This window comes from Temnothorax nylanderi, unplaced genomic scaffold (assembly GCF_030848795.1).
Source record: "Temnothorax nylanderi isolate EJ_2023f unplaced genomic scaffold, tnyl_v1.0 TNYL_tig0092_pilon, whole genome shotgun sequence".
NCBI lineage: Eukaryota > Metazoa > Arthropoda > Insecta > Hymenoptera > Formicidae > Temnothorax > Temnothorax nylanderi.
Genome location: NW_027249154.1, coordinates 207,061 through 233,033, shown reverse-complemented (window position 1 = coordinate 233,033; position 25,973 = coordinate 207,061). Strand labels below are relative to the sequence as shown.

At 41.4% G+C, this 25,973-nt stretch overlaps 2 protein-coding genes across 6 annotated transcripts in view; one reads left to right on the top strand and one right to left on the bottom strand.

The window, feature by feature from the left end:
• The window catches only part of LOC139775100 (uncharacterized), a 332,957-nt gene that overhangs the window by 151,978 nt on the left and 155,006 nt on the right, over positions 1-25,973 (bottom strand). The gene's annotated exons all lie outside the window — the stretch shown is intronic.
• On the top strand, positions 15,528-17,336 carry LOC139775092 (uncharacterized). The gene is made up of 4 exons (XM_071710819.1): positions 15,528-15,639; positions 15,740-15,790; positions 16,120-16,261; positions 16,348-17,336. The coding sequence occupies exons 1-4, from the start codon at positions 15,565-15,567 to the stop codon at positions 16,398-16,400; spliced, it is 321 nt and encodes a 106-aa protein (XP_071566920.1). The 5' UTR covers positions 15,528-15,564; the 3' UTR covers positions 16,401-17,336.

Below are 25,973 nucleotides of genomic sequence, written 5' to 3'. Positions count from 1 at the left end.
TGTCGTTCTCATATTTAGAATACTTGTAATCAATAATTTGATTTTATTGCAGAACAATCTCAAGCAGAAATGTTCTTTATCTTTTAACATTTTCGTGTTTTTATATCGAAATTTAAAAAAATTGCGACTGGTCTATAAAAAGACGTGATTGATCCTTTTCGGCGTGCGTCAGAATATTTTAGAAAAAAGAGAACGCCCCGCGAACCTGGCTAATCCCGCGGGATAAAGCTCTCCCCATCACATTAACATAGTCCCTAGGATGATCCTGCCTCGTTTGCACGATCTGAGGAACGACCTGATAAGAACCGGCCGATCTCCACGCCGCGCCGAGGGCGCTGAAGAGCTCGACGGCAAAGAGAGAAGGGTAATTGTATTTGCATAGATTCGAGATCGGCTTTGCTTCGTGGATTAACGCGTCGTTTGACTGCAGTTAGTGATTAGGCATAGTTACAGCGCGGCTGATTTAGTAGACGCGAAGGGATTCCGGAGAGAGCGGTTCGACAAGTACACGAAAGAAATTATGTTGCGGGCGATTGCATTATTGCATCACGTACATTCAACGCAAACAAAATTCGATCCGTTCATTTATATTAATTGATCTTAATTTCTTCTCGTCGCATCTGCATTTTTTTAACAAAAAAATATTTGCGTAACATATATACGATTGTCAATATCGCAATCGTCTTTTCTAATAGCGTATTCTATATGAATTATCTACTTTGCAAGTATAACATCAAAATGATATATTTGCCAGTCTTATTAACAAAATAATGTATACGCATATAAACTCGTATTTAAAAGTGAGGACTTGGTTTTGTACTTAAATTCATATTTGACTTTAATTTCATATTTTATGATGATTAAGATCTCTTATCACGAGTATTACGAATATCCCTCGTCGCAATTGACCTAAGGATCCTATATAAGCGACGCAAATATTCTTTCAAGTACATTCAGAGATACCTTTCTCGTTGGTCTCGCGGTTTTTATCCTGCCACTTTACGCGTCGCGTTACACGCAAAATGCTCGGAGACACGAACACCGCCACTCAGGGATAATCTTTCAAGGCAAGGAAAACCGCCGCGGTCAGACGAGAGAGGGACGGGCCCCGCCATTACAGTATAAGTTCTCTCAAGTACAGCGCATCTTTACCTCTCCGAATAAGCGTGCTTCCGTTCGCTCGCGAAGGATTTGGATACATCGGTTACGTTTCGGAGCGAGAAGACCTGCTTTTCTTCCCCTTAGTTTCGCCCTCTCTACCTCCCTCTCCCTCTTCTTCCGTTTTTTATTCCCTCCTCAACCGTGTAGCTCGGCAAGTGTTTCGAGAAACTCAAGTGGGTACTCTCGTGAGTGGGGATTCGCCAAGTTTATAAAACGATGCGGGGAAAAACGATGGGCCGGGGGAAATGAGGAGGGTGTGCGGGCACGTGGTAGAGGGAAAGATTTCACGACCCTTAATCTGGGTTAGATCTGCGAGCTCCGTGAGCTGTCATTTCCTACTAGCGCACCCTATTGTCTTTAAGCTTATCTTCAGGATCGTCGAGGACGACGCTCTTGTCGCTCGAAGGAAGTATCGAAGTTTTAGGACCCCATTTCCGCGGATCGTAGCTGTTCGCTGGAAGTCGATAAAACGGGGATACAGGGATACGGGGAGTTGTATTCGAAGACGCTGCGTGCAAAAACGTGACGCGAAACTAAATAGGATGGATATATTACTCATTTCGGATCGGCATATACGGTTGACATATTTCCGGAAGTATTAGTCAATTATATTCGCATATAAAAAAGAAAAATTCAGAAATATAGAATATATAAAAAATGTTTAAAAAGTTAAGCCTTGCTTTCACGGTTATTTGTATCTTCCTTCAAATATGTAATTTTTACAATAAGTAATATTGTAAAATTTATTTTACGCTATAAAAATATAATAAAAATCTAATATGTGATAATAGCAATTTCTGATTTGCATCATTTATTTGCGAGCTCAAAGATTTTTATGAGCAAAAAAGAAACAAGTTAAGAATCATCTTAGTTAATCCAGACTTCTTTGTCCGTCAGACAAGGAGCCTCGGGAAAAGAGTTTTCCATTGACGATCGAATTTTCTCGGAGAGCAGTGTTTCGTCTCGCCAAAGCGAGAAGTCAGAAAATCGATTCTATCGACTCGCTTTGTGTCAGAGTTTCAAGAAAGCCTTCTGTCCTTCGGTATGGTCCGTTTCATGAACGTGTTTCAAGGGTCCAGCTGTTCTCAGGCTTTTGACAAGGTCAGATCGAGGAAGCGGCCTTTTGTCGGAGTATTGGGAAGACCGTCATTTGATAGGCTATCTTAATGAAGTGCCCTCGAGAGGCCGGCATAAAAAATGGTCTTTTATGATGATGACAGTTTTACGGAACTCGAGTGAAAAGAGTAGTCGCTATTGTTTATTGCGAGGTAAAGAATCGATGAAAAAAAAAATAGTAGAGTTAAATATTCCTTGTCATGGAAATAAATGTTAACTATCACGTAGGTTAGCTATAATAAGATATCCTAATTCAATTTGCTACATTAGAAAACAATATATTAAATTTCTACGAGGAAGCTATACCTATTTAAAAATAAAACATCGCCATTTTCCCGCGGGATATTATATCTGCTAGAAGTCATCGAACTTCCGACGATTATAGAAGTTCTCTCCGTATTTGCAGGGCTTATTTAAAGCCGTCCGTTGAACTGTTTAATTCGTTAATTCCGATTTAACTTATCGCGAACTTTGACGAAGGAGCGCGCCCTCGAGGAGAAATTGGATTTTCCTTGCGGAAAAATCATATTTTTAAGATCGCCCGCCGCCCGCCTTTTTTTCCTCCCTCGCCGTTTATCACCGTATCAAATGTTCAAACTGTCGAAATTAGCGCGAGCGTAATTTATCCCGGCAAACGCGCGCGCGCGCGCGCGCGCGAGACCGTTGCGAGGTGAAATGCGACACGATGAATTTATCAAAAGAGACCGAGAAAATTCGAAGACGTCAATTTCGCCGAACTGTTGCGCCGCTCTTTCGCAACTGCAACCCTACCACCTCTCGGCGCGAGGCACAGCCGTCGAGATTTATCGGCGTGCCCGTTCTCTCCCTTTTCGCCTTCCTGACTCGCAGTCGATAATTAAACCACCGTAAACCGAGGGGGATGGGGAAGTGGCGGAAGGCGTAAACGGTCCCTCGGAACCCACCCCTTAGCACGGAGCCACGGTGCGCCCACCGCAACGCGGGAGGCGACGGAGAGGTTTTCGCGATCGAGAACTTGCGCCGTAAGTCACTCGCAGGCCTAACCGTTCGGAGTTATCAAAAGTGCGACGCCGCGCCGCGGGTGGCATTGTTTCCCGATCATCGTCGATGCATTGTCTCGCGAGCCGTAGAAAAGCCATAGCCGGCAAAACGCTTACGCGGCCGGCGTAAAACGGAAAATTTATGGTCCCCGCTAGTGCACTCTCGTAAAAGTATGTCGTATCTCGGTAGAGGAAGAGGGATCGCGACGAGACGACGCATCGCGAGAACGACGGTGATGACGACGCATCGTGAGGAACGCGAGATTATAAAGTACACCGGAACGACGGATCGAGCTCTCCCGTCTCGCGACTCTCCTCTCGCGGAGATATATTGCAAATAAGATTACGCGAGATCGCGCGACCTGGACCCCCTCACCCCTCTTCTCCCTCTCGAAAAATACGCGTTCGAGACGAATCCCGAAGAAAATGGCTGAAATTCCGGCGCCTTCGCCCTACCACCGCGCCGCGCGCCGTCCTGGACGCTCTTACGTTAACCCGGGACCATTACGTTATCCACTTAGCTTCTCGCGGCGTATCGATCCTTCACCATGTTTTATTATATATCCTCTTTGCCCGGAATACACACGAGCGTGGTGCGAATACGAGCGGACATGTTTACGTAAATGGCGGTTTACCCAACCTCGAGCAATTTATCGCGCAACGCCTCAAAAACATAGCGGAGCACGCCATTCCTTAGACGCGCGTGTGTCAGCCAGACAAGCGGAATTACGCGGAGTCGCTCGTGAAAATATTTTTACTCGTACGAAGACTCACTATATATTTCACGTCGCTGCAACCCGACCGAACACGAGCGGTAATTCCTTCCCACAAGTAGGCCATCGCGTTCATCGCTTACCTGCAATCAAGCGAGAAAAATAATTATTAAATTATGCACGAAATGACGTACAAGCCTGAAGCTACATGATGGACGAGATTTTTGTTTTATGGGGTCACGCAATAATGCATCACCAATTTGCAACGCTCTGCTTCGCGAAAAATCCTCGATTTTACGCTTAATCGGGACTATAATTGCAGGCCGAGCTTTAATTACGGCGCAAATGATAAAACCTGCATTTCGCTTGGCCTGATGCGCCGCATGCACGAGATAATCGAAGAAATACGGCTCTTCTAGTAATGGCGAACGTTCGCGCGTATACACGAAGACTCGGGAAGATAAGGAAGAGAGATCTTGCGATTTCCGTTCGGTGGAAATTACTACGGTGATCCTCGTCTCTTAAATTGTACGCTAGTTATGGTAAGATCAACTGAGCCGTTATTCTCGAATAATCGACTGATCAAGAACGAGATCACGATTTTCAGAACAGTTATGAATGTTATTCAAATGTATTATTCAAACAGATATATACTTTTCTTTAAATATTATTCATACTTTTGTAAGAACAATTAAATGAGAAGAAAAATATTTAAGAAAGATCACAAGACGCATACTAAAAAGATTACGCATTTTACATTCTACAATCCTCTGAGATTTATTAATGTTTTTATTTTATTTTATTTCCGAAGTTATATCCAACGCAAAAATATAAAAATGTTTTTTTGAGCATTCAAAAGCACTGCAGAGTTACGCACAAGTACCATTTTTTATTAATTTCCTCAATCAGAAATAAATCTATGGAGGAAAACGCGCGTATGGTGGAAGTCAATTGATTACCAAGAAGAGTGCAGACTCGATTATCCGCTGAAGCGATAATTACCTAATGGAAATATCCCTCGAGGAAAGGACGAAGATAAACGGGAGGGCGATCGTCGAAGTAATGGCGGCAAATTCAAATGTATCGCTCGAATTATCCGGCTCCTAAACGCAGGCTTGTAGATACGGCAAGAGGAGGACGACAAGACGAACGCACCCTTCGCTCGTAATTCACCCTTGTTTTTACGCAACACAACGAGACTTTCACCACGAAGCACGACATTTCGTTCGCCCTATACTTCGGGCCCGTCGGCGCCCGAAAACATTTTAACCCCCCGAGTAACTGCCGGGGTCACCCCTCAACCCCCAGGGAAGAAGCAAAATAAAAGGCCACTCCGCGCGAACGAAACGAAGATCGAAGGTCGCCGTGCTCGCGCGAGCATTCGCGTTTCTAAATCGGCGATAAGCGAAGGGATAACCGAAGGGAAAGGTCCCCCCCTTTGTAAATCTCACGCGACGTCCCGTGGACGTCCTATCGCATATCTATGAGTTTGTTTATTAATTATCGCGCACCTACGACCTGCGCCCTTCGCGGACGTCTGCGAAGCACGCCCTGAAATTCCATCCTAATCGCAAAAGCGCGCGATTAGGGAGATCGTAATGCACGCACTCGCGCACGTTTATAGATGGACACAGATACATGTATCCCAGCGATCATTAATCGCGAATTTGTGGGTAATAAGCGGAAGTCGATAAGCTGCCTGTGGTTTCTGGGCGAGTTAGGACGAGCTAGATAGCGGGCAGATTGCGTAAAAATGTAATATGTGTACCAACGAAATAGAAGATAAATTAGGAATCCTAATTATAGCATACTTAATAATATCAATAATCCGTAGCAATTAAAATAATAACATGATACAAAACATGATGCAAGGTAACAAATAGAACAATAACAGAGCGTTAACAATCGAAGGGATCCGGTATGGCGCGACCGTTAACGAGATCGTTTCATTAATCTTCGAAAGCACCCTCGCGGCAAATCGCAGCCACCGCGCTAATTCCTGTGATTCAATTAGTCGCGCCTCACTTTCTCCATCGCAACACGAGTACTACGCTTTACGAGAGTCGCGTTCCAAAATTAAGATGGATTCTGCGGCTGTTTATCCCTTATCCCGACGTCTGCGTGGATGTGCTCGCGATATATTTACTCACAAAGACCTTTCGGGAGGCGGCCGTACGTCAAAGCGAACTCCTAAATCGTTACGGCAGTCTCTTCTAGTCCACCCTTATTTAACTTCCCTCAGTCAACAAGAGACGTGTAGGGCCATTCAAAAATCGTCGCGATGAAATGTCGTGTCGTTGACAACGACACGTTTTTCGGCGTATCTCTTATTCGATACATTCTACTTTACCGGAAATAAAAGAAATAGTAATTAGTCTGAAAGAGATGCGCAAACAGTCTAACTAATTGATGCACTTGTTTTAAATTACATGAAACGTTAAAATCTTTGTGTAACTGTCTGTAAGTGATTACTTATAAAGTAATATACTTAATTACAAATTTTTGTGATGAGTGTCTCAAAAAATCTGTACAACGGTATTTAAAAACAGAAACGGTATTTTAAAAATTGGATATAGAGTACCACCCTCACAGATTATAATGCTATACGAACATTTTTTTCGTAAATCCGCAAATAAATGTGCGCATGTGGTTTTGATTATAAATATTACAAATAATTGCGTTTGCGGTAACAGCTTGCATTGTCATGCGACTGTGCGGCGCACATCCGTTCGTACAAATGCACGCACACAATATAATGCTGCATGAAATACGCTTTCGAATAGACTTTTCTCGTATACGAGACGCGGTATGCGACTGCTAGCGCAATCGACAAAAGCGCGCATCCATTCGCTTAATTAAGCGCTTATTATTAATTAGTCGCTTCCAGCAAGCTGACGCGACAACCGGAAACGAATAGGACGTCAAGGTGTCGCAGCCGTTGATCAAATTTGTCTACTTTCCCCCTTTGTGTACTCACTCAGTCGCGGCACGTTATTCGACGAAACAAATGGCACGCCGAAAAATTACGGAGCGCAATTAATGCATATTTTAGCGTAATGTATCAGAGTAACATTTCAACGCAAGATCCAGTGCGATGTTATTTATCGGCAAACCCGGATGAACGCGCGATTATATCTCATCAATATCATGTCGCGTCATTAATTTCTGCAAATATGAATCACATTTGAAAATATTTTGAAAAAATTGCGCTAAACCATGTATCAAAATATATTAATATACCTTAATATACATATTATTGACGCATAAATTAATATGCAAAGGTTAATTTTTATAATATCCTCTCCATTCAATTTTCAATATTTCAATATAATCGCCATAATTAAAATTCCCTGCGAGCAAAAGCGATTTAAATTAAGGAATAATCAATTTTGCTTTCTCAATTTATAATCACTTAAAATATAAAATCCATTAGATATTTTCATCGATAAAATAAGAATCATAGGATGAGATGATAATAATCCGGATTTTCTTGAATTTTTTATATCTCAAAGGTCTTCACACCATGAACGTGAAGGGCGATCCTCGTCTATTTTGGCACGCGTAGTTAAGACCTCGTAATCCCACGTGTCCTTCCACGTTTCTGTGTCTCGCTTATCACCGCCGTTCTTTCCCCTTTGTGCCGTCCCGCAAATAAATCCTTGCGGTCGTATCCTGGAGGGGGATTAATACGCGGCCCCAATTAAGGAAGAGAGGCCCCGAAAGAGCCGTTAATTTATATAGATCAGGATCACGAGGTTGAAAGAAACTATTACAGTCTTCTGTCTCCATCCTCACGTCTTGTTTCCTGCCAATTAAAATAAACGGCATGGATTCAATCATCCTTCGCGACATTCGCTACTTTATCTTTGATCTACAGATTGCGAGAGACAGCCGATTTCCACTATCTCCACGAACAAGACTCGCGTACGTGCCGATGGAAAGAACCATTTCGATATGGCGCGTTTCTGACCGAATGAGTCTCGGAAAAAGGAGGATAATTTGATCGTCGCTGTGCGTCCGAGGGATCGTTCGCGAATGTGGACAACTAGACACAGTTATAGCGAGACGGAAGAGAGAGAAAGAGAGAGAGCGGGCGAGCTACTAAGCCACTTATCGAGAGAGAGCCACTGGCTGTAGAAGATAGTTGTCGCCGAGGGTTTCGACAAACTGCCCTACTCGTGGAGGACCCTTGTCTCTTCGGGACCGTTCTACGACGTGCGATAAGTCTTACTACCAAGTATCCGACAGGTTCGTCCGAATCGATGGCCTTTAAGACATTCTGGAGCGTCTGTCGCCCGCTCTTCCATTAGACGCGTTTCCCATATCGAGAAGGAAAAAGCGTCGTCGTCGTCGTCGTCACGCTGAAATTTCTTCCCCGCTGCAAATTTCTACTGTCGGATGACAGAGTAGTAAGATTTATTATTCTACTGTCCCCCGCTACTCTTTTCTATCTGCAGAAATTCTCGTCGGTGGTTTCTTCGTAACCATTTCATTTCGTAACTATTTCAAGGTTTAGATTCAATCCTTTCGTCGTCAGAGTTGTTGAAACAACATATAGTTGTATCAGCACCAAGATAATGATTAGTATATTATTTATTGATATTAATGATAAACATATCGTTGAGAAACTAATTTCTCTGTGGCGTAAATAAATTTAATCTGAGAGAAAAGCACAGAAGTACAAGATTCCTTAAATATCGCATCTAAAATTATTTTCGTAAAATATCCATGATTTTTCTTTCTACGAACTCAATAAAATCTTAATGTTAACTTTGCAATAACTTTACATTGTATTATTTGAATCAAATTGAACAAACCAATATTTTTTATGAAAAATTCTAGAAATTCTCCCAAGAATTCTCCCTAAAGTGTATAACATTTGGAAGGATAAAGGAGAGTTATTTTGTTTAATGTAGCCTTTTCAGCATACGGAAGTCTAAATCCAAAGTGCTCAACGATGACGGAGAGATTCGTATTCAGGGCAGAGTTTGCGTTTTCTTTCGAGGTCTACGCGACGCGATCAACTCGACGCAAAAAACACGAAAGATATCCGAACACGATACTCCACTTCGAGAATCTCGACGACGGCACGCTGCCCAGGATTTCCTCTTTAGACGGCGGGAAGTATAGTATCCTTAAGCCGCGCCAGCGAAATATATCCGCCGTCGTGCTTTCAGGCCTCCTCTTCGCCATAGATTCGCGGGAAGATTCCCATAACGTTTCTACAGAAAGGATGCAGTTTTTCAAAGAGTAGGTAATCCTTATCGCGCCGATCTAACCGTAAGTCTCCGAAATGAAGTGAAATTGACATCCATTAAATGATCGAATTGGATGGAGAGTCATATAACAGCTAAACGTAAATTAATATTGAAATAAGCTTAGATCTATTTTTTAAAGAGAAAAAAGAAATTTATATTAAATTTTTTAATATTTAAGTAATTTATAAAAAGAAGAGAGAGAGAGAGAAATCGCTATTTATTAAGCGTTCTAGGATCGCAAAGACAGAAAAAAATGAAGATTATAAAGAGAAAGAGGAGAGCGACAGATAATTCAAGTATCCTAATATTATTGTTATATATATGCATCTATTAAATTATTCAATTATTTCATGAAAACATTTGCATGTTTTTCGCGAATCTTTTTATTCCATGCTCCGTCAACAATATTTCTCTCATTAATGTCTCTCTCCCGAATATTTACCGATATTCGGCACGTGAATACAACTTTCGAAAGGAGGATCTCTTTCAGAGAAATGTCTGTACCATTACGGAAATTCACTGCTCGCATACGGCGCGTTATTACGCAGCGCGTATAGATATCGATACGAAAAGGCCTGAAAGCACGAGGCACGAATAAGGCCATAAAATAGCGTAAAGCGACTGTATACAATCGAGATACCCTTGCAGATTAAGTCACGAACTTTCTCGGCCAGGTATATTTATCGTGCCTCCGAGTATGTGTATCCATAATGTCTACGATGGATACACTTGATATATGGAGAATCCGCGAACCAAATAGACGTGTTTGGTGAATAATAATCTTGCTCGAAAACAGAAGCAAATTCCTTTCTTTTCAGTAACAGAAGGAAACATCCTGCGTCCTGTTTATAAAGAGATAGTTTCCTGACTGGATACATCGGGAGTGAAAGGGTTAAATAACCCCTACGTATTTTCGTAGCGATTGCAACAGAAAGGGCTGCGATTGGCCATGTCAGAGTGATGTTCACGCGTGACGTATGGGAGATATTAGAAGCTTCGCGGCTGTTCTCCGCGGACCGGCCGGACAAATGGATAGAATTCAATGCCGGCGAACGTTTCCGTAGCCCCCTTATTGCTCCCCCGGGATACTCCCTGAGGGATGCCCGCCGAAATTAGTCCATATTATTTTGGTGAGTGAGAGGCGCGAGGGCGGAAACTGTTAGGCGGCCGGTTCACTACCTACCCGAAAGACGACAAGGCGTCGACGGGGAAAGACGAATTGGTTTTTCGTGAATCTAGGGTAAGCCGCTCGATCTGATTTCATGTGTGACACATCCCTGAGTAAAGGAATCCTCAGGAAAAATGTTGTAAAATTGTACGTGGTCGTAAAACGCGCAATTATCACGAAAATTCGAGTTTCATACATAACGATGCAAATAATTATAATTAACGAAATTATATTTCTTATCACTTTCGTTTCACACTTCTAGTTTTAATCATAAGTATTCGCGGAAAAAAATTTAAATATCGACGAATGAGATTCGATCAGAGCTCTAATCTAAACAAAGTCTTTCCGTAAGTTTTACCGCCTCTCATTGTTACTTCAATCATAAGACAAAAGCATCACTCGCTCGTTAGAGAGTCGAGACGTTGGGACGAGACCGCTACACGTCAGGGCTGCTTTAAACATGATGGGGGCACGTCGTATCTACCGCATGGGACCCAATCTCCGTCCCGCATTAGTTCCATCGATAACGATATGTCTCGAACACACACACTCATCTTCGTTTCAGTCGTATGCACGCCGGCTTAATCGTTACGTAAGTGCATCACGAAATGCTGGTCGCTATCTCTTTGTGAACGAGGGGATAATCGCTTCAATTAAACCGCTTTTCGATGGATTCCGCGTGCGTGCACGCATATGCACGCACGCGTCCCGTTCGGGTAGATTCCGTACCGTGTGCGATCGATATCACTAATGTCCTATCGCACGATATAGTATATCGATATCGAATAATTTTCGCAGGACCTTTTATCAGTCAGGCCGTTTAATAAGGGCGTTGGATTTTTGTCATTAATCATCATTTGCCGGATCTTGTAGCGACGATCGAAGTTGAAGCGTGTTATTTTCGGATTATTTCGCCGATGAACAGATTGGGACGGGATAAAGATTGCATTCGCCCGACGTGCGATAATGTCCGAGGAAAAATCTATGAAAACAAATTGTGACGCGTCCATGGAGCCTGCGCGCACCTCACGCCAATATATCGGATTTTCATCGTTTTTTTATCTTTCATTTTTATATATAGGTATATAAAAAAAATATTACATTCCGCTCGCCGACGGTATTGGTTATTAAACGCTTTCGAATGAATACTGCATGAGCGTGCCGCGCTCGAGAATATAACGTCCCTGTGTTGTATCCACTCGCCCATACGTGAACATGTGCACACACTCGAGCACGATCTGCGACTGGCGTTAAATAATTTTTTGCTTTTCGCGAAGTGAAAAATGTGATATCCGTAAAAAGTAATCCGCTTGTCCGAGCGGTAATCAGATGAACCGATTTAGATCGGACATACACTCGATCGCAAAAGTCTATGGGACCTAAGAAAAGTGTGAAAAAGTGTCGGAATTAATATCGATCTATTTGGACTTCCTTGATGAGAGATACGCTTGGCAATTTAAGACTGAAGAATAAAAGAAAGAGAGAAAGAGAGAGAGAGAGAGAAGAGCAGAAAGAGAAATAGTGTTGTATGTTAAGAGCATAGTCTAAATATACAAACGAATCCCGGCGAATCTGCGATTCGTTTTTCTCGCATTTGCTCTCGTCTCGCGTGCAACGTCAACCGTTTAACGCGACAACGAAACAGATCGTTGTTTTACCTTTTTCGACCATGCTTCCACGAAAACGTTCTTCCGCGATTAACAAGATTCGCTTCTGGAAAGTGTAAATGAGCAAGACTGCAACGTGAATGCAGACATGCTACGTTTCTTCAGATTTTTAAAAGAACTTTTGAGAGAAGGAATTAATTCTATAATATATCAAGATTTTTTCGCCAATAATACAAATCATTGATAACTTTGATGTCTGATAATTATGATTGTTTAAAAATCTAAATATTTCCGTAAATTAAAATTCTGGAATTCAGAAGAATGAGAAAATATAATATTATTCTCTTATTTATCATTTATTTTATCTGTTTAATCATGGCAATTAATCAAATTTTTGCAAAGATTATCTTCAAAATAATGAAATATCGGTAGATGAGAAAGAATGTGTAAAACACTATATAAAAATACTGCAAACCATCTTATACATACATAAAATAAATGCATAGATTCGGACAGTCTTCAAGTTAAAAAGATTATACCTGGCAGTGTTACGTTAGTTATTGCTATAATTGCTTGAGTTAGAATTATTAAACGGATTCGTGACAGAGCAGTGTTACGCCAGTTATTGCTATAATTGCTTGAGTTAGCATTATTAAACGGATTCGTGACAGAGTAACAGAAAGCTTGTAGTTTACCCTCTCTCGAGTATTTAGCCCAATGTCCTGAAGTTTATGAGATTTGTGCTTTGTTACTATTCTCAAACGGATGTCTAGACTTGCCGTTTACCGCGGAAAAGTTCAAAATTACCTTTCCCGGGGTATTACCTACTACAGCATTCATTCATCATTCACAACCTGTCGTCTGGACCGTGACTGTTCCAACTAATTTGGTCCGCGCATTTCTTTCCGCGGAGTCAACGAGCGCCAAGAAAAGCCCGCAGCTCTGTTTGCTTTTGTTCTTTTGAACTATTTCCAATTTGTTTTCCCGAAGCAGTCAACAACTCGAACAAACCAGCTTCTTTTGTCGAACGTCTCGTCCCCTCACTCGTGCATAAATAAAGTAGATCGGTGGATTGAAGACATGACATTTATGAGTTTGATCATCACGTATTCATTTAAAATTCATCCTCACGCCGTTAAAAACTACATATATCATAATAATAAGAGATAGTAGAATTCTCATATATTAAAACCACACTTTTTCATATTTTTCTTAAGTTTCTTGGACTTTTGTAACCGAGTGTATGCCCGATCTTAAACGGTTCATCCGATTACCGCTCGAACAAGCGGATTACTTTTTACGTACATTTTAGATTTTAGAATTCTAATAAGATCAAAACGGTGCGAATTCAAAAATTCGATCGAGATTATTGTGCAGCATATTGTCTTATTTTTAATTTTTATGCTTTTACATTCACGATAAAATAACGACATTTTGATCTTTCAATAATGGGTAACCGCTAAGCAAGCAAATCATGCTATAGAGCTGTAGTAAAATAAAGATATGAAACGGAGTACTGGTGATAGAGTGAGCGAGTTTGTTTAACCAACGGTTAGGGGAGTACTTGGTAGAGTATTATTTGCTAAGCTAATGAGTAGTTTCCACGTTGTTCGACAATCAACGAAGGTGAACAAAGGACGTCCGGTCACGTCGACGGACCGTCGAGGACTCTGCCACCGTCTAATTTGGACTCCTTCACACGACAACTTCGCTAACAGTAGTGCCGATGCTATGTAAACAGCCGCACTTCCCTCGCTATTAAGCATGTAGTGTTAAGAATTAACCACCCGAGAGCATACACGGTGTAATGGTAGTGGACACATCTGATAAAGAACGCAATATTTTTTTAAAAATAATTTAAATGAAGTTTTGCAATAACTTTTTTTTTGCCCTCTCTGTTTTTCTAATTTTTGTTTATTCCGTGTGTCTTTCTCACTGCTTCTTTCATCCAATATTTGAATAATAATTTCTTACAGCAAAAACATGTAATTTTTTAATTAACTAATTGAACTAATTGAATTCAAATAATTTTATTATAATTCATATTTAATCACAAACATTGGGAAACATTGGGCATGTTTTAGGGGAAATGCAGTAATAAATCTTCCTCTATAATATTCTGTTTCTGAATTAATGATGCAACAAGAACAAGATATTAATGATCTTGCGTTCGAAGCAAACATGTGGAAGCACGAATTTATCCAGCAAGCGTACGTGGATATATCGACACGAATGAAAGCGTTCTCTCAAAGACAGATAACGAGGCAGCGAAAATAACGATATGCGCGATGCCGAGCGTGCAATTTCCTAATGTGGCCATTTCGCCGGCGGCTGAAAACATCTTTGATTATTCGCGTAATAAGCGGACGGCACATGAGTTAAAGTGCTAATGGGATGTGTGATAATCATTCGGACGCGACTAAGGAACATGGAAGGGCCAGGCGGCCCTTCAGCATGCGGTGCAGTTTTTACTCTTTCCCGCCGGATTTTCCGCGCTGGCTTTCCCTCTTTTTGTTCCACAATAACCGCAACGTACCTTGCTAACAAAGTTAATGGCGCGCGACTGATTAAAGGTTTTAATCCCGATGTCCGTAACTCCGGTTCTTCTTCTCCTTCGCGCGTATTTTCGTTCGAGGAGGCAAAAATAAAAGGCAACGGCCTCTTTGTTCGCGGCCGACTGTCGAGAGCTCGTCGGTCATTAAAGTCGATCTCCGATGAAAAGTCGCCGGTCGTATTGCCTCATTCAGCCGCGCGAAAAAACGCGAAAATGCATACTGCACTCGTGGGATCGGAGCATCGGAAAACGAGCGTCTTGTATTTCTTATTTTACGGAAGGTAGCGCGGTAGTCCGCGGAAAATGCACAGTAAGTATCCTCTCTGTCTCCCGAGGACTCGAGGAGAGACTGAAAATATATATCTCTTAAGGGAATACTACGAAATCGAATAAAGATACGTAGACATCGCCGGCTTACAAGCAACGCGATCGTAACGTTTCGAAATAATCGATAAGATATCTTTTATTGCTATCGTGCAGTTACGCTGCAGTGAACACTGACGTATTTCTAGGAGAAAATGCTTCCGTTCGTTAAATTAAAATACATTAACTTTTTACAAGAACTTTAGTCGAAAACATTTTTCGTTGATAAGATCGATTGGAACATTTTAAAAAGGCCGTAGAATTAAGATAGAAACCCATTTTTATCCGCGCTCGGGAAAATTGTGCGACACCAACATACTTTACGACGTGCTTCTCTTTTTTCTAATTTAGATAAATAAGCGCGAAAATGAGCTGTGAATCCCACGGATATTTAGCGCAACGTCGGAAATCATCCACGTTTGCGTAATTTCCGGTCGAGTTAAGAGAAGCGTTGGCAATCCGTTTTCCGAAGGCGCGCGCTTTAACGACGCTTCGATAAGAACGCGCTGATGGAACAATTTCGCAAGCAGCGCTTTGGGATTGGGTATAAAGGGCGCTCGCGCGTCGTGAAACGTCGCAATTCTGTTAAACGCGTCTCGCCCAGCATGTACCGACTTCTTCTCTTCGCGTTGTTAGTATACACCGTTTCGGCCGAATCATGTTTCATTCAGAACAAGAAGGTACGGAGAATCGATTTAATCTTGCCGTTCAGACGCACCGTGCAGGCTATAGTCTTACACAGTGATTATGTGCTAATCTCACTTGGTCGTTCCATCTTAGGAAAAACCGGACATTCAGGTGATCGAATTGGACGACTCCAGCAAAGAGTCCGTGAGTAATCGCGTTAATCGATTTCGCACGTCGTAATTCCTTCCTATATGCCTGTTGCGATTTTTCCAAAAATCGCAACTTTTAATCGCGATTTTGTATCAATATCGCATTTCTGAATTTGATATATTCCCATACTGAGAAGAAAAGTTGTTAAACTTGATTTGAAATTAAATACGACATATTAAATCTAACATGACGTAATTTGACTTAAATATTTCAATTAAAAAAATGTTAATCAGTCGAACGCATTTAGTCAAGTTAACAACTTTTTTTCTCAGTGCACGATTATCCTGCAATAATATTAACATTAGTTGCGTGTGTTTTCTAAGAGCGAATCAGAAATCGTGTCTCTACATCTGCCAGACAGACGAAGAAGGGAAATCATAAAGATTGATAATCAGGAGGGACGCCACTGCAGAAGCGATGAAGATTGCGGTCCAGGGTTAGTCTGTTTAGCACATCTGACCTGCGGTATGTAATACGGACTTCCACGGATCAAAATTTGCAGCCGTACTATATTACTTGAAATAAATAATCGAACATCTTTTCTTGCGCAGTAAAAGGAACGCGACGAACTGTAGATTCTCTAGGAGCGACCGCTGTCAATTAAAAATTGGACGATGCAGTAAAGAGGTGATAGGGTCTCTATGTGCATGACGACAGTATGCCGATAAAATTTTTCGCCTCACTGCCCTTGCCGAACAATAAGCGCGTTCGCATCAATCGAATGATCGATTTCCTATCATCGCCAATATCCAGCGGATATCTGTTTGCTTATCTGTATTTCGCGCGCCGATGAATTTTCCCGCTGTACATCCATCCATTGTCAACGCATGAATATAACATAAACCCGAAAAAAAATCGGACATTTAATGGCGAGCCCGGCCGCGGCCGCGGACGCATGTAGTAAAGCGGTTAAGTTACATTTTACACGCGGATTCGGAACACCAGCGAGGATGTATACGACCGGCGTAAAAGCTCTCCGCCCCTTCTCCGCCTTCAAAAGCAGAAAAAAAAACAAACAGTATCGTCGGGGAAACATATGGCGCCGTACGATAGGGACTCATTAACGGCGGAGAAACGGAGCAATGCGAGTGAGGAGCCGTAAGAAAGGAGGGTTAGCCCTCTCGTCGTCGTAAATTTAGTGGGAACAACTGCTTTCGCCTGCAAGCTCTGCTTGCAGGCCCCGCCGCAACCGCAACCCCGATCGAAACGGTGCGGCGCCGTTGAAAAATCTTACTATGCATTAGAGATTTACACTCGAAATCAATTAGCTCCTAATTGACACGGATGAGACCGCGCAACCCGCGCGAGTTTATTGGGAAACCATCGGATATTGGCGACACGCCGTTTCATAGAAGTTGGTCCCGATATCGCTTGGGAGATTGTCGTCAGCACGAGAGACTTTCGATGTAGAAGAAAACTTTTATTGCTGTATAAATAATAATAAATACCCCAGGTGATGGCTATATTAGTAAAATATTGTAACGAATTGTAACGTTAACCATGTAACAATGTAAAATAAATGTTGCATGCCTCAAAGTTATTCATGCGTCTCTGTTAAAAGCTAATCAATTATTCATCGATGCTCGATCTGTGCGTTTGGCGATGCAAAAATAAATGTCGTGTTCAATAACGTACGGGGAATCGGTTAGGAAGGAAATTATCGGCCCCGACGAGAGCAGCCAGTTGGTGTCTCGTAAAACCTCACGAAACTCAACGGCGCGGCGCGGAAAGATTTACGATTCCAGCAAGAAGAAGCGTAACATCCGTAATATCCTTTCTTCGCGAAGAGATGGACGGTGATTTTTCATGCGGGCCATTCTTCTCTCGTCACGAGGCTTCGTTTAATTTTATTTTAATACGAAAAAAATGGATCTCCTATAGCGCGCGTAACGACGGCGAAGCACCCGGGACCCGAGGAGAATCGCGAGGGCGAGACGATCGTAAATATTTGCGCAACTCGTTGGCGCGGCGTTTTGGTAACACGCGCGGCCAAATTTCGGGCACGTCAAAATATTTAAAGCCGACGGTGCAATTAGCGAGACTCGTCTTTATTCCTGTGATCGGCGTCGCAGGCGCCAGTTCTTTCACTCGTCATTTTCTATCTGCGAAAAAACGATTTGTTTTTTTTTGTTTCGCACGCATGAAGGCACGTTTTTGACATTTTTAATCTGTCAGCCAGACTAGAAAATCTAAACTGATACATTGGTTGACATTTCCTCGATAGTTTTTTTTATAGCTCGTAAAAAGTGATAAGCATTTCAATCATATTACATCGACGTTGATTAATGTTAATCCTGATTAACATTAATCAATGTCACACATTCTCTTCCTTTACTTATGATATATATCATTGCTAGAATTATAAAGCAGAAAAGAAATAACACCTTTTATAAGCTAAGATTAAATTCAACATACATTTTTTATCGTTGAAATCCGCTTTACCTGTTTTACTGCAATTTATATTCCATTAATTCAGTTATATTTTGTGAAAAATATACCCCGCGTGGAGAACTAAAATGCACAGAAGTTTATTTTGAGCGACGATAATGAGTCATTTCGCAGGGAGTCGACGAAAAATAGGCGTCACGAGAGAAAAATTCCGACACGCCGACCCGAGACTGCGAAACGGGTCGCGTTTTTCTGCGCTCGATTTAAACGTCGTCTACATGACAGGCGTGAAACCACCGCGCGCGCATTCGCGCGTGTACCGCGCGTAGATCGCGACGAGCCGTGGCGGACTCGTCGTTTCTCGCCTATGCCGCGCATCCTTTTTCCTACGGATTTTATTTATCGTACGAATGATTCCAACGACGACGGAATAAATCGGCCATGTCTCGCGTCGCGTGCGCGTAGAAAAGAGTGAAAATAAAATCTCGGTTGGCGGAGAATTCCGAGCGAAAATGCTGTTAAAAGATAGCTCGCTTTATATTCAAGAGAGAATAGAATTCCCTTATTTACCTCTACACCGTACGCGCGCGCGCGCGCACGCGATATAAAATTAAAGAACTAATATAAAATTAAAAACCAATTTTAAATATCTTATATATAATACATTACATATAACGTAAGTCTCCGAGACTTCAGCGAATGAGTAGAAAAGTAAATTCGTAATGGATTTATTAAAATTTATAGTCTTATAAAAAGTTATTATCACTAGAAATGCACATATTACACAAAATACGTTGAAAAACTCGGATGTCGAGCATTTGTATTATCGAACGAGAATACACCGTGGCGATTAGATATTGAACGTCGTCAGTTAACTTATAGGGCCGAGTTCATTTTTCACGAGGTGAATTCCTCGCGCACGTTCACGTAGGGCGTTACGCGATGGACGTCTGGAGCGGTGCACTTACACGAGACATAATATACGTCGGACCGAGGACCGTAACTGTCCCCGTATATTATGTCCCGCGTGTCCGGAGACACGCGTTCCGACCGAGTGTATCCGCGCCAAACAATGTCCCGGAATGTCAGCCTAAACGATTCCTCGTGTCTGCAGTTATTTCGACAATTAATCGTTCGCAAACTCTCGCTCAGACGCTTTATTTTTTCCTCTCCCTTTTCCTCTCGTTCCCCATCTTATCTACTTTCCGATCAAATTAGATTGCATCGAAATTATCTCTAGACTTATTAAATAATCTTGAGATTGAATCTTGCCTTGGGGCCTAGCAATTTCATTGTCTTCAGGGAATTATTAATTAAATTAGATTGATCAAAGCTGTAATCGCAATGAACAAAAAAATTTTAACTAAATCAAATATCTTGGGTACACACAGGTCTGAAGATTATATCAAATAAGTTACTTCTTAAACATTTTTTTAAACGTTTCAAAATTTCTTAAACATTAAATAAAACTTGGAGTGTAGTTATCTGAAACTATTTCTTTCGTTAAACTTCTTTCGCTCTGGCATAATGTTGAATCAACTGGCGCAATTTCATCCCGACTTGCCGCTTGCGCTATCTCACGGTTCCTGCAGCATGCTAGAAAATCCTCCCTGAGGACGAGGATGCTAAGATGACGACGGCTTTTAACGATCGTACCTCTACGGCGGCAAGTATCGTAAGGTTTCCTCGCAGTCGAGCAGAACGGGAGGCGTCTTCTTCCCGCGAAAGTATCTGGAAAAATTCCTTCTTCCCCTCCCCGTCGAAGATTCAGACGCGCATAGTCGACAGTCGGAAGGGATCGTGACCCTTTTAAGATCCGCCTGCATTCCTGCATTCTGCCATTTCTGTTTTTCGCGGCTTGATCCGAGATTGCTACGTTTGCTTCACTTTGCAATGTAGCGAATAGACCGCTATCGATCAATGCCGCAAATATATAAAATGTATAAAATCTCGATTATGTAATACCGGGAAGACTTGAAATGCTATTTTAATTTATTGATACTTGAAATGTTGCGGAGATTTATAATCGATTTTTTAGGGTAATGTCATCTTACTATCAGTTGTCTTTTATTAAACAGGTCTATCAAATAAACATGTCGATATTAACGTAATAAAGATGGAATCACAGTTACATATAGGACGCAATATGAAATGACGTTCATTGATCGTTACATGCTGGTTTACGACACATGTAGGTACTTGTCACCGTGTCGATAAAATGTGGCAATGGTATTCACGATCTACTCCATGAAATTGTTGGTACTACTCGTGTTAATCGCAGCGCGCTGGAAAAACTCGCATTTTGTGGAGAGCGAAAAAGTATGCGAGTGATCCGCCGTTGGAATTAGCGTTCTTCTTGGTTTCACAGAGCGCTCGCATTTCGTTCGACATTTCGTGACCGAAAAGCCTTTCGCATAAAGAACATTTTTACGTCGTCGGAACGTCGCGCAGCTCGATGCGAAACGTTTATGTACGTGTATTAAAAAATTCTTCTCTCGAAATTCCCGGGAATCCAATCTTTTTCCTCCTCGACAGTACGGCGTGCTCGTTACCGGGACGTGCGCAGTCACGAGACACGGAAGAGGCTGTCGTGGAAATAGAGTGTAAGCTCTGAGAGGAGATTCGCGAAGTTGAGAGACAGACACACGCGTGCATATAAACAGAATGAGCGAGCAAGTTGAATGCAGAAATAGAAAAAGAGCAAATGAGAGAGAGGAATGAATTTTATAGAGCAGAACCGGTGTGAGAGAAAAAGAGAGAATCATAGTAGGATTTAAGATCTGAAGTTAAGTCCTCTCAGAATGCTATACATAAAAAATAAATCGTGGTCAATGAATATATAAAAGCACCGCCCGGAGATATTACATATTCTAATGTATAAAGGATATATGTGCTTCCTATATTCTTTTAATTGTTAATAGTTGTTTTATTAATATACTTTAGTTATTGAACGATTAAAATAAAATATTCTCTTATTATGTATTTTATCTTCCGATTTAAATTATACAAACATTAAATTCTAACGTTAGTCATAAAGTAGGAAGGATTTTAAGACCGACAATGATGCTCACTCGCACGTCGAGAAAGCCAATGGATTTCGTAAATTATAGCGAAAAGGATAAAGAGAATAAGAGAGCTTCTGAGCCAGATTTTAAGTATGATTTAGCGCGTGCGAGAAAATAGTGGTGTAAGCAAAGCGCGATGTTTTCCCGGCATCGCTCATCCGCGTAACTGCCGGCTGATACGCGATACGCTTACTCGACTCGATTCCCTAAAACGTCGCCCTAACTCACTCGCGACCGCCCACAATTCGTCGTCCTGGACTTGTTAAACGCCCCAGTGACGCTACAAAGTCGCCACGAGTGCGAAGGAGAGCGATTCGTTTCGTAGAATGGCACGGGTATATATCAGCCACTTCTGCGGCGCTTTCACAAAACGATCCGCTCACCGGTTGCACGATCGATCGAATCATGTTGTGCCGCGGTAACGTAATTTACCGAAGCACTTAGTAAACTCAGTATCGCGTAGAAAGCCGCTTCATCGACGTGCTCGCCAAGCGATCCTTTCTCTCGCTACCTTGTTTTTATTCTGATATCTATGCGTGTGAAAAAGAACGCCGATGCAATATGTGCAAAGTTACTTGAAATTTTCGATTTGAAAAGATAAATAGCGCTATATTCTCGTGAATCTACACGCTGAATCCAAGTCCACTCGCTGATAAAATTAATATTTATTTTGAATATATCGAAAATTGACTACCTATACATTTTACAATTGGAAATTTATTGTGGTCTTTATTTATTTAAGAATTCTCGATAACTTAATCGTATATATAAAATATCGATCGTAATAACGTTGGTCGAACGAAAAACAGAGAGAAAATCCGGAAAATCTGCGTGAGAAAGAAAAACGTGCGGGAGAATGCCGTAGGAGGAGGAGCAGGGAAGGAAATGAACGATCCTGTTAGCCGTTGCACGGAAGTCATAAAGAGCCGGCAAATCTTTTCATTATCGCGCCGCGTAAGTGATACGTATATCATACTAAAGGGGCTATTTCGCGGGGCATTATATCCCGGGAGAAACGAGCCCGATCCCGAGCTCGCGCGCGAGCAACCGGCGCGGCGCGGCGGACGCACTTTTTTCCGCTGCCGCCGCCGCGCCGCCGCCGCCGCCGCGTCGCTGCGTAAGTGCGTGCGGGAATTAAGCCGGGCCATTTCTCTGGTTTTCGTCTACATTCTCGCTTCGTCCTTCTCGCACCGTGCTATCGCACGGCATCCCTTAGTGTCCTTTTATCATTCTCTTCCATCCCTTTATATCGGCCCTCCGTTTCTCCGACGTTGCTATCGAGAAAAGGACTGAGTTCTCTTTACGAGCGTTAACGCGACTTCCGTACGGACACGATTCGCATTTTCCTCTCTACGAGTGAGACACGTGCGCGCGTTGTCGGTCCACGTAATCCCGCGAAAGTTTTATCGTCGTCCTACGGACGGCTGCTGTTCAACTAATAGGAAGCTTTATGACAGGGAATTAATTCGCGCGCGCGCGAGCCGGCGATTCCTCGCTACGAAATTCCGTGGCGTGCCACGGAAATGTTACGGTTTTCCGAGCGGCACCGCGCACGGCTGTTCATTTATAGTGCTTAATTAAATGTATCGGGCTCTTAACTACTTAAGATACATATTCGTTTCTCGCACAGTCGCGAATTTATTTCATGTTCGGAGATATTACGTACCTCAAAGTACGGGCAGATATTAAACGATAATTAATTTGTATTTTCACTGTGAGTACAAGAATTTTATCATTAAGATGCTATCCATTATCAAACTACGCTAACTCAATATTAACTTTTTATGATTTATATTTTTTGATTTATTAAGAAAAATAATTACGCTGTTCAACGTCATAATTTTGAGATTTGTCATAATTTGCAGTTAAAGTTGCAAAACGGACTATTTTATTGTATATTTGGCATATCATAACAATGATAACGTGTTGAAAAAATTTGCAATCAAAATGAAGTATATGTTGTTAGAACTTTTTGCTTTTGAAAACATTTGTTGTGACGATTGTGATTAAAAAATGATTATTTATGATTAATATAGGATCTATTGTAATGGCCTATGTAAGTGACTTTGACGCTTACACTAAAATAGCTAACTAATTTTTTTACAACTTTAACCGCAAATTTCTCAAAATTATGTATATTTCTCAAATTACGTGATAGAGCAATTTAGTAAATGGGATCGTATTTGGCACCCAAAAAATTGCGGGAAACTATTATCTTCGTTCTCGTACATTTTTTGTTGAACAATGTTATAGAATAAATTTTAATTCAGTTTAAAAATATTTCAATTACGTTTTGTAAAAAAAATACAAAAAAATTTGCTCTGTATTATTATATTTTATAAAAAATACATAATATATAAAAGAATAATATATTGATGAAGAATTTTAGTGTTCGAATAAAACAAATTGATCCTGCAAAATAATAATGCCTAAAAATAAATTCCTGGTTGATCATATATTTATAATATGTTGAAAAATAACGGACTGAATACTACAAATTCCCCACGTAAACATCGATCGGGCTTTAAAGATGTTTTATGTGTCTGACAATGTTGTGGCAATAGGCATACTAAACCCAACTTTGCTATACCAGTAATATTATTTGCTATGCAAATTTTATTCATCGGATACAACGTGTCATTCCAGCAGAACTTAATTAAATTTTGAGAACGCCATAACACATAACGTAGCTATCAAAGTTACAATCGATTTGCAAACTAAAACGGTATCACTTCGTAAGGGGATAATACTATCGCGCGCGTACGAGCCGCACTAAAAAAAAGGCGCATAAGTTTTCTTGCTTGCTGCAGATTAATATGCAGAAACATGCGATTTGCCATTGAAATCGTTGTCCGTACAGTAGATTTTTGCGATTTTTAAATATGCGTCGGTGACCGTTTATAGGGCCAGTAAAACGATAACGATCCGGGGTAACGCAGCGCGAGCCTAAGTCACCCCCTTCTGAGCCTCCTCTTTTACGGCTTGAAATTACGGCCGCGCAACCCTCACGTGTTTACGGCCGCCAACGTCGCGACGCCGCGTTAAAACTGCCCTAACTCGAACTCATCACGATGAGTGAATCGATCACGCGGGGTGACGCGATGCGCTTCGCACCGTTAATCCTTACAGATTGTCCCAGGAGCCCCGATCAAGCACATTTGTCGTAAGCAGATTACGAATAACCCGTCGCGAATATTTTACGTCGGGGCCGGTGCACGGTGCGGACGCGCATTTCGCAATTTATTCGTCGGCGAGGCTTTGCCGTGCGCGTTCTCATTGAAAGTGACAGGCTCACGACGCGAGCTCCCAAAATATCGGCGAAACGCCATGGAAAATTTGATAATTAAAACCGATGTCACGGTACCTATAATTACTATATTTTATATAGCGCCGAATAAATCGAATGAACCGGCGGAATCAATTTCGTTGCAGTTGCAATTAACGGCGAGTGCGATTTATTTGCGCGCGCACGGGCTCCGATTTTGTCTCCCAGTATTTTATTACAATTTTCAGCCGCGTCTGATCCAATATTATCGTTCTTATTAAATTATAATTTACAATCACACAGGAGGCACTATCCTCCGGTCTTATACTTCGGCAAATAAAATAACCGTTCGTATATACAATAAAAGTGAAATTATTAGTCGCGATGTAACTTCCGCTTATTTATCGCTCTCCACGCCATTCGCGGAAATGTGGAGGAGATAAAATACAATGATCGATATAACTCGTGAAATAATGGACTGCGAGGAACCGTTCCTGGAAGGATCGCAATCGTGACCGTTCTCGATGATCGTGCGACTCTTTGTTAGACGTGTCTATTTAGTGACGCGTCGAGAACAGCGCGAGACAACGGCGGTCATGCGCGATGAATCACGACGATAAAAGTCCCCGGAATTCGCGCTATTAGATTAAGAGACGGCGCGCGTTTTGTGCTCGCCGCAAAATTGGGCTTTGTCTCTTTGGGCGAGGTATGTTTTCGGGGGGAAAAGCCTGATGCCAGCATTCTCAAGCACACTGTGCGTTTAACGGCTGTGAAATTATCCTCATCGCAGGATACCCATAGTCCTTCACGCTTCACGGCAGAGTCCGCGATGAAACGTTATGATGAGACGGGCTTAATGTTTATCACGATTGGTTCTACGAAGGGAAGACAGAGGACTTTTAATTGCGACTGTGTTAATTCCACGTCTTAAAAGTTAATGGCAAACTTATATAATAAGTTTTTATGATAACGAGACATCGAGATTTTTTGGTAAGAATAACATTTTCAAAATTATGACTTAATTTAAATAATTACGTAGAAATTAAATCTCGCAAAACATATTAAAATAGTATAATAAATTCGTGAGTATTTTAAGCTACTGTCAGTTTAACAAAAATGGAAGTAAATTTTGTCTTTGCAGAGAAAGAAAAAGATAAAAAATCTTCCGTTAGATATTACATATTATTGCAAAATATCATAGAATATGTATGATGACAGTATTGTAAGACGAAATTCTTTTAGTTAAATTAGTTTCGCGAATGTCATTTACTAAGCTACCTAATAAATGGAAGAGATAACTTTAGCGCTAAATAAAAATTTCCTTTTGCTCGATTATAATATAATTGCTACAACTACTTTAACTTTAATTTGTGCGCATAAAAAATAAAAGAGAAAAAACACATGTTCAGAGTATTTTGGAATACCTGAATTAACGGAGCACTTTTCTTTTCGCAAGCGA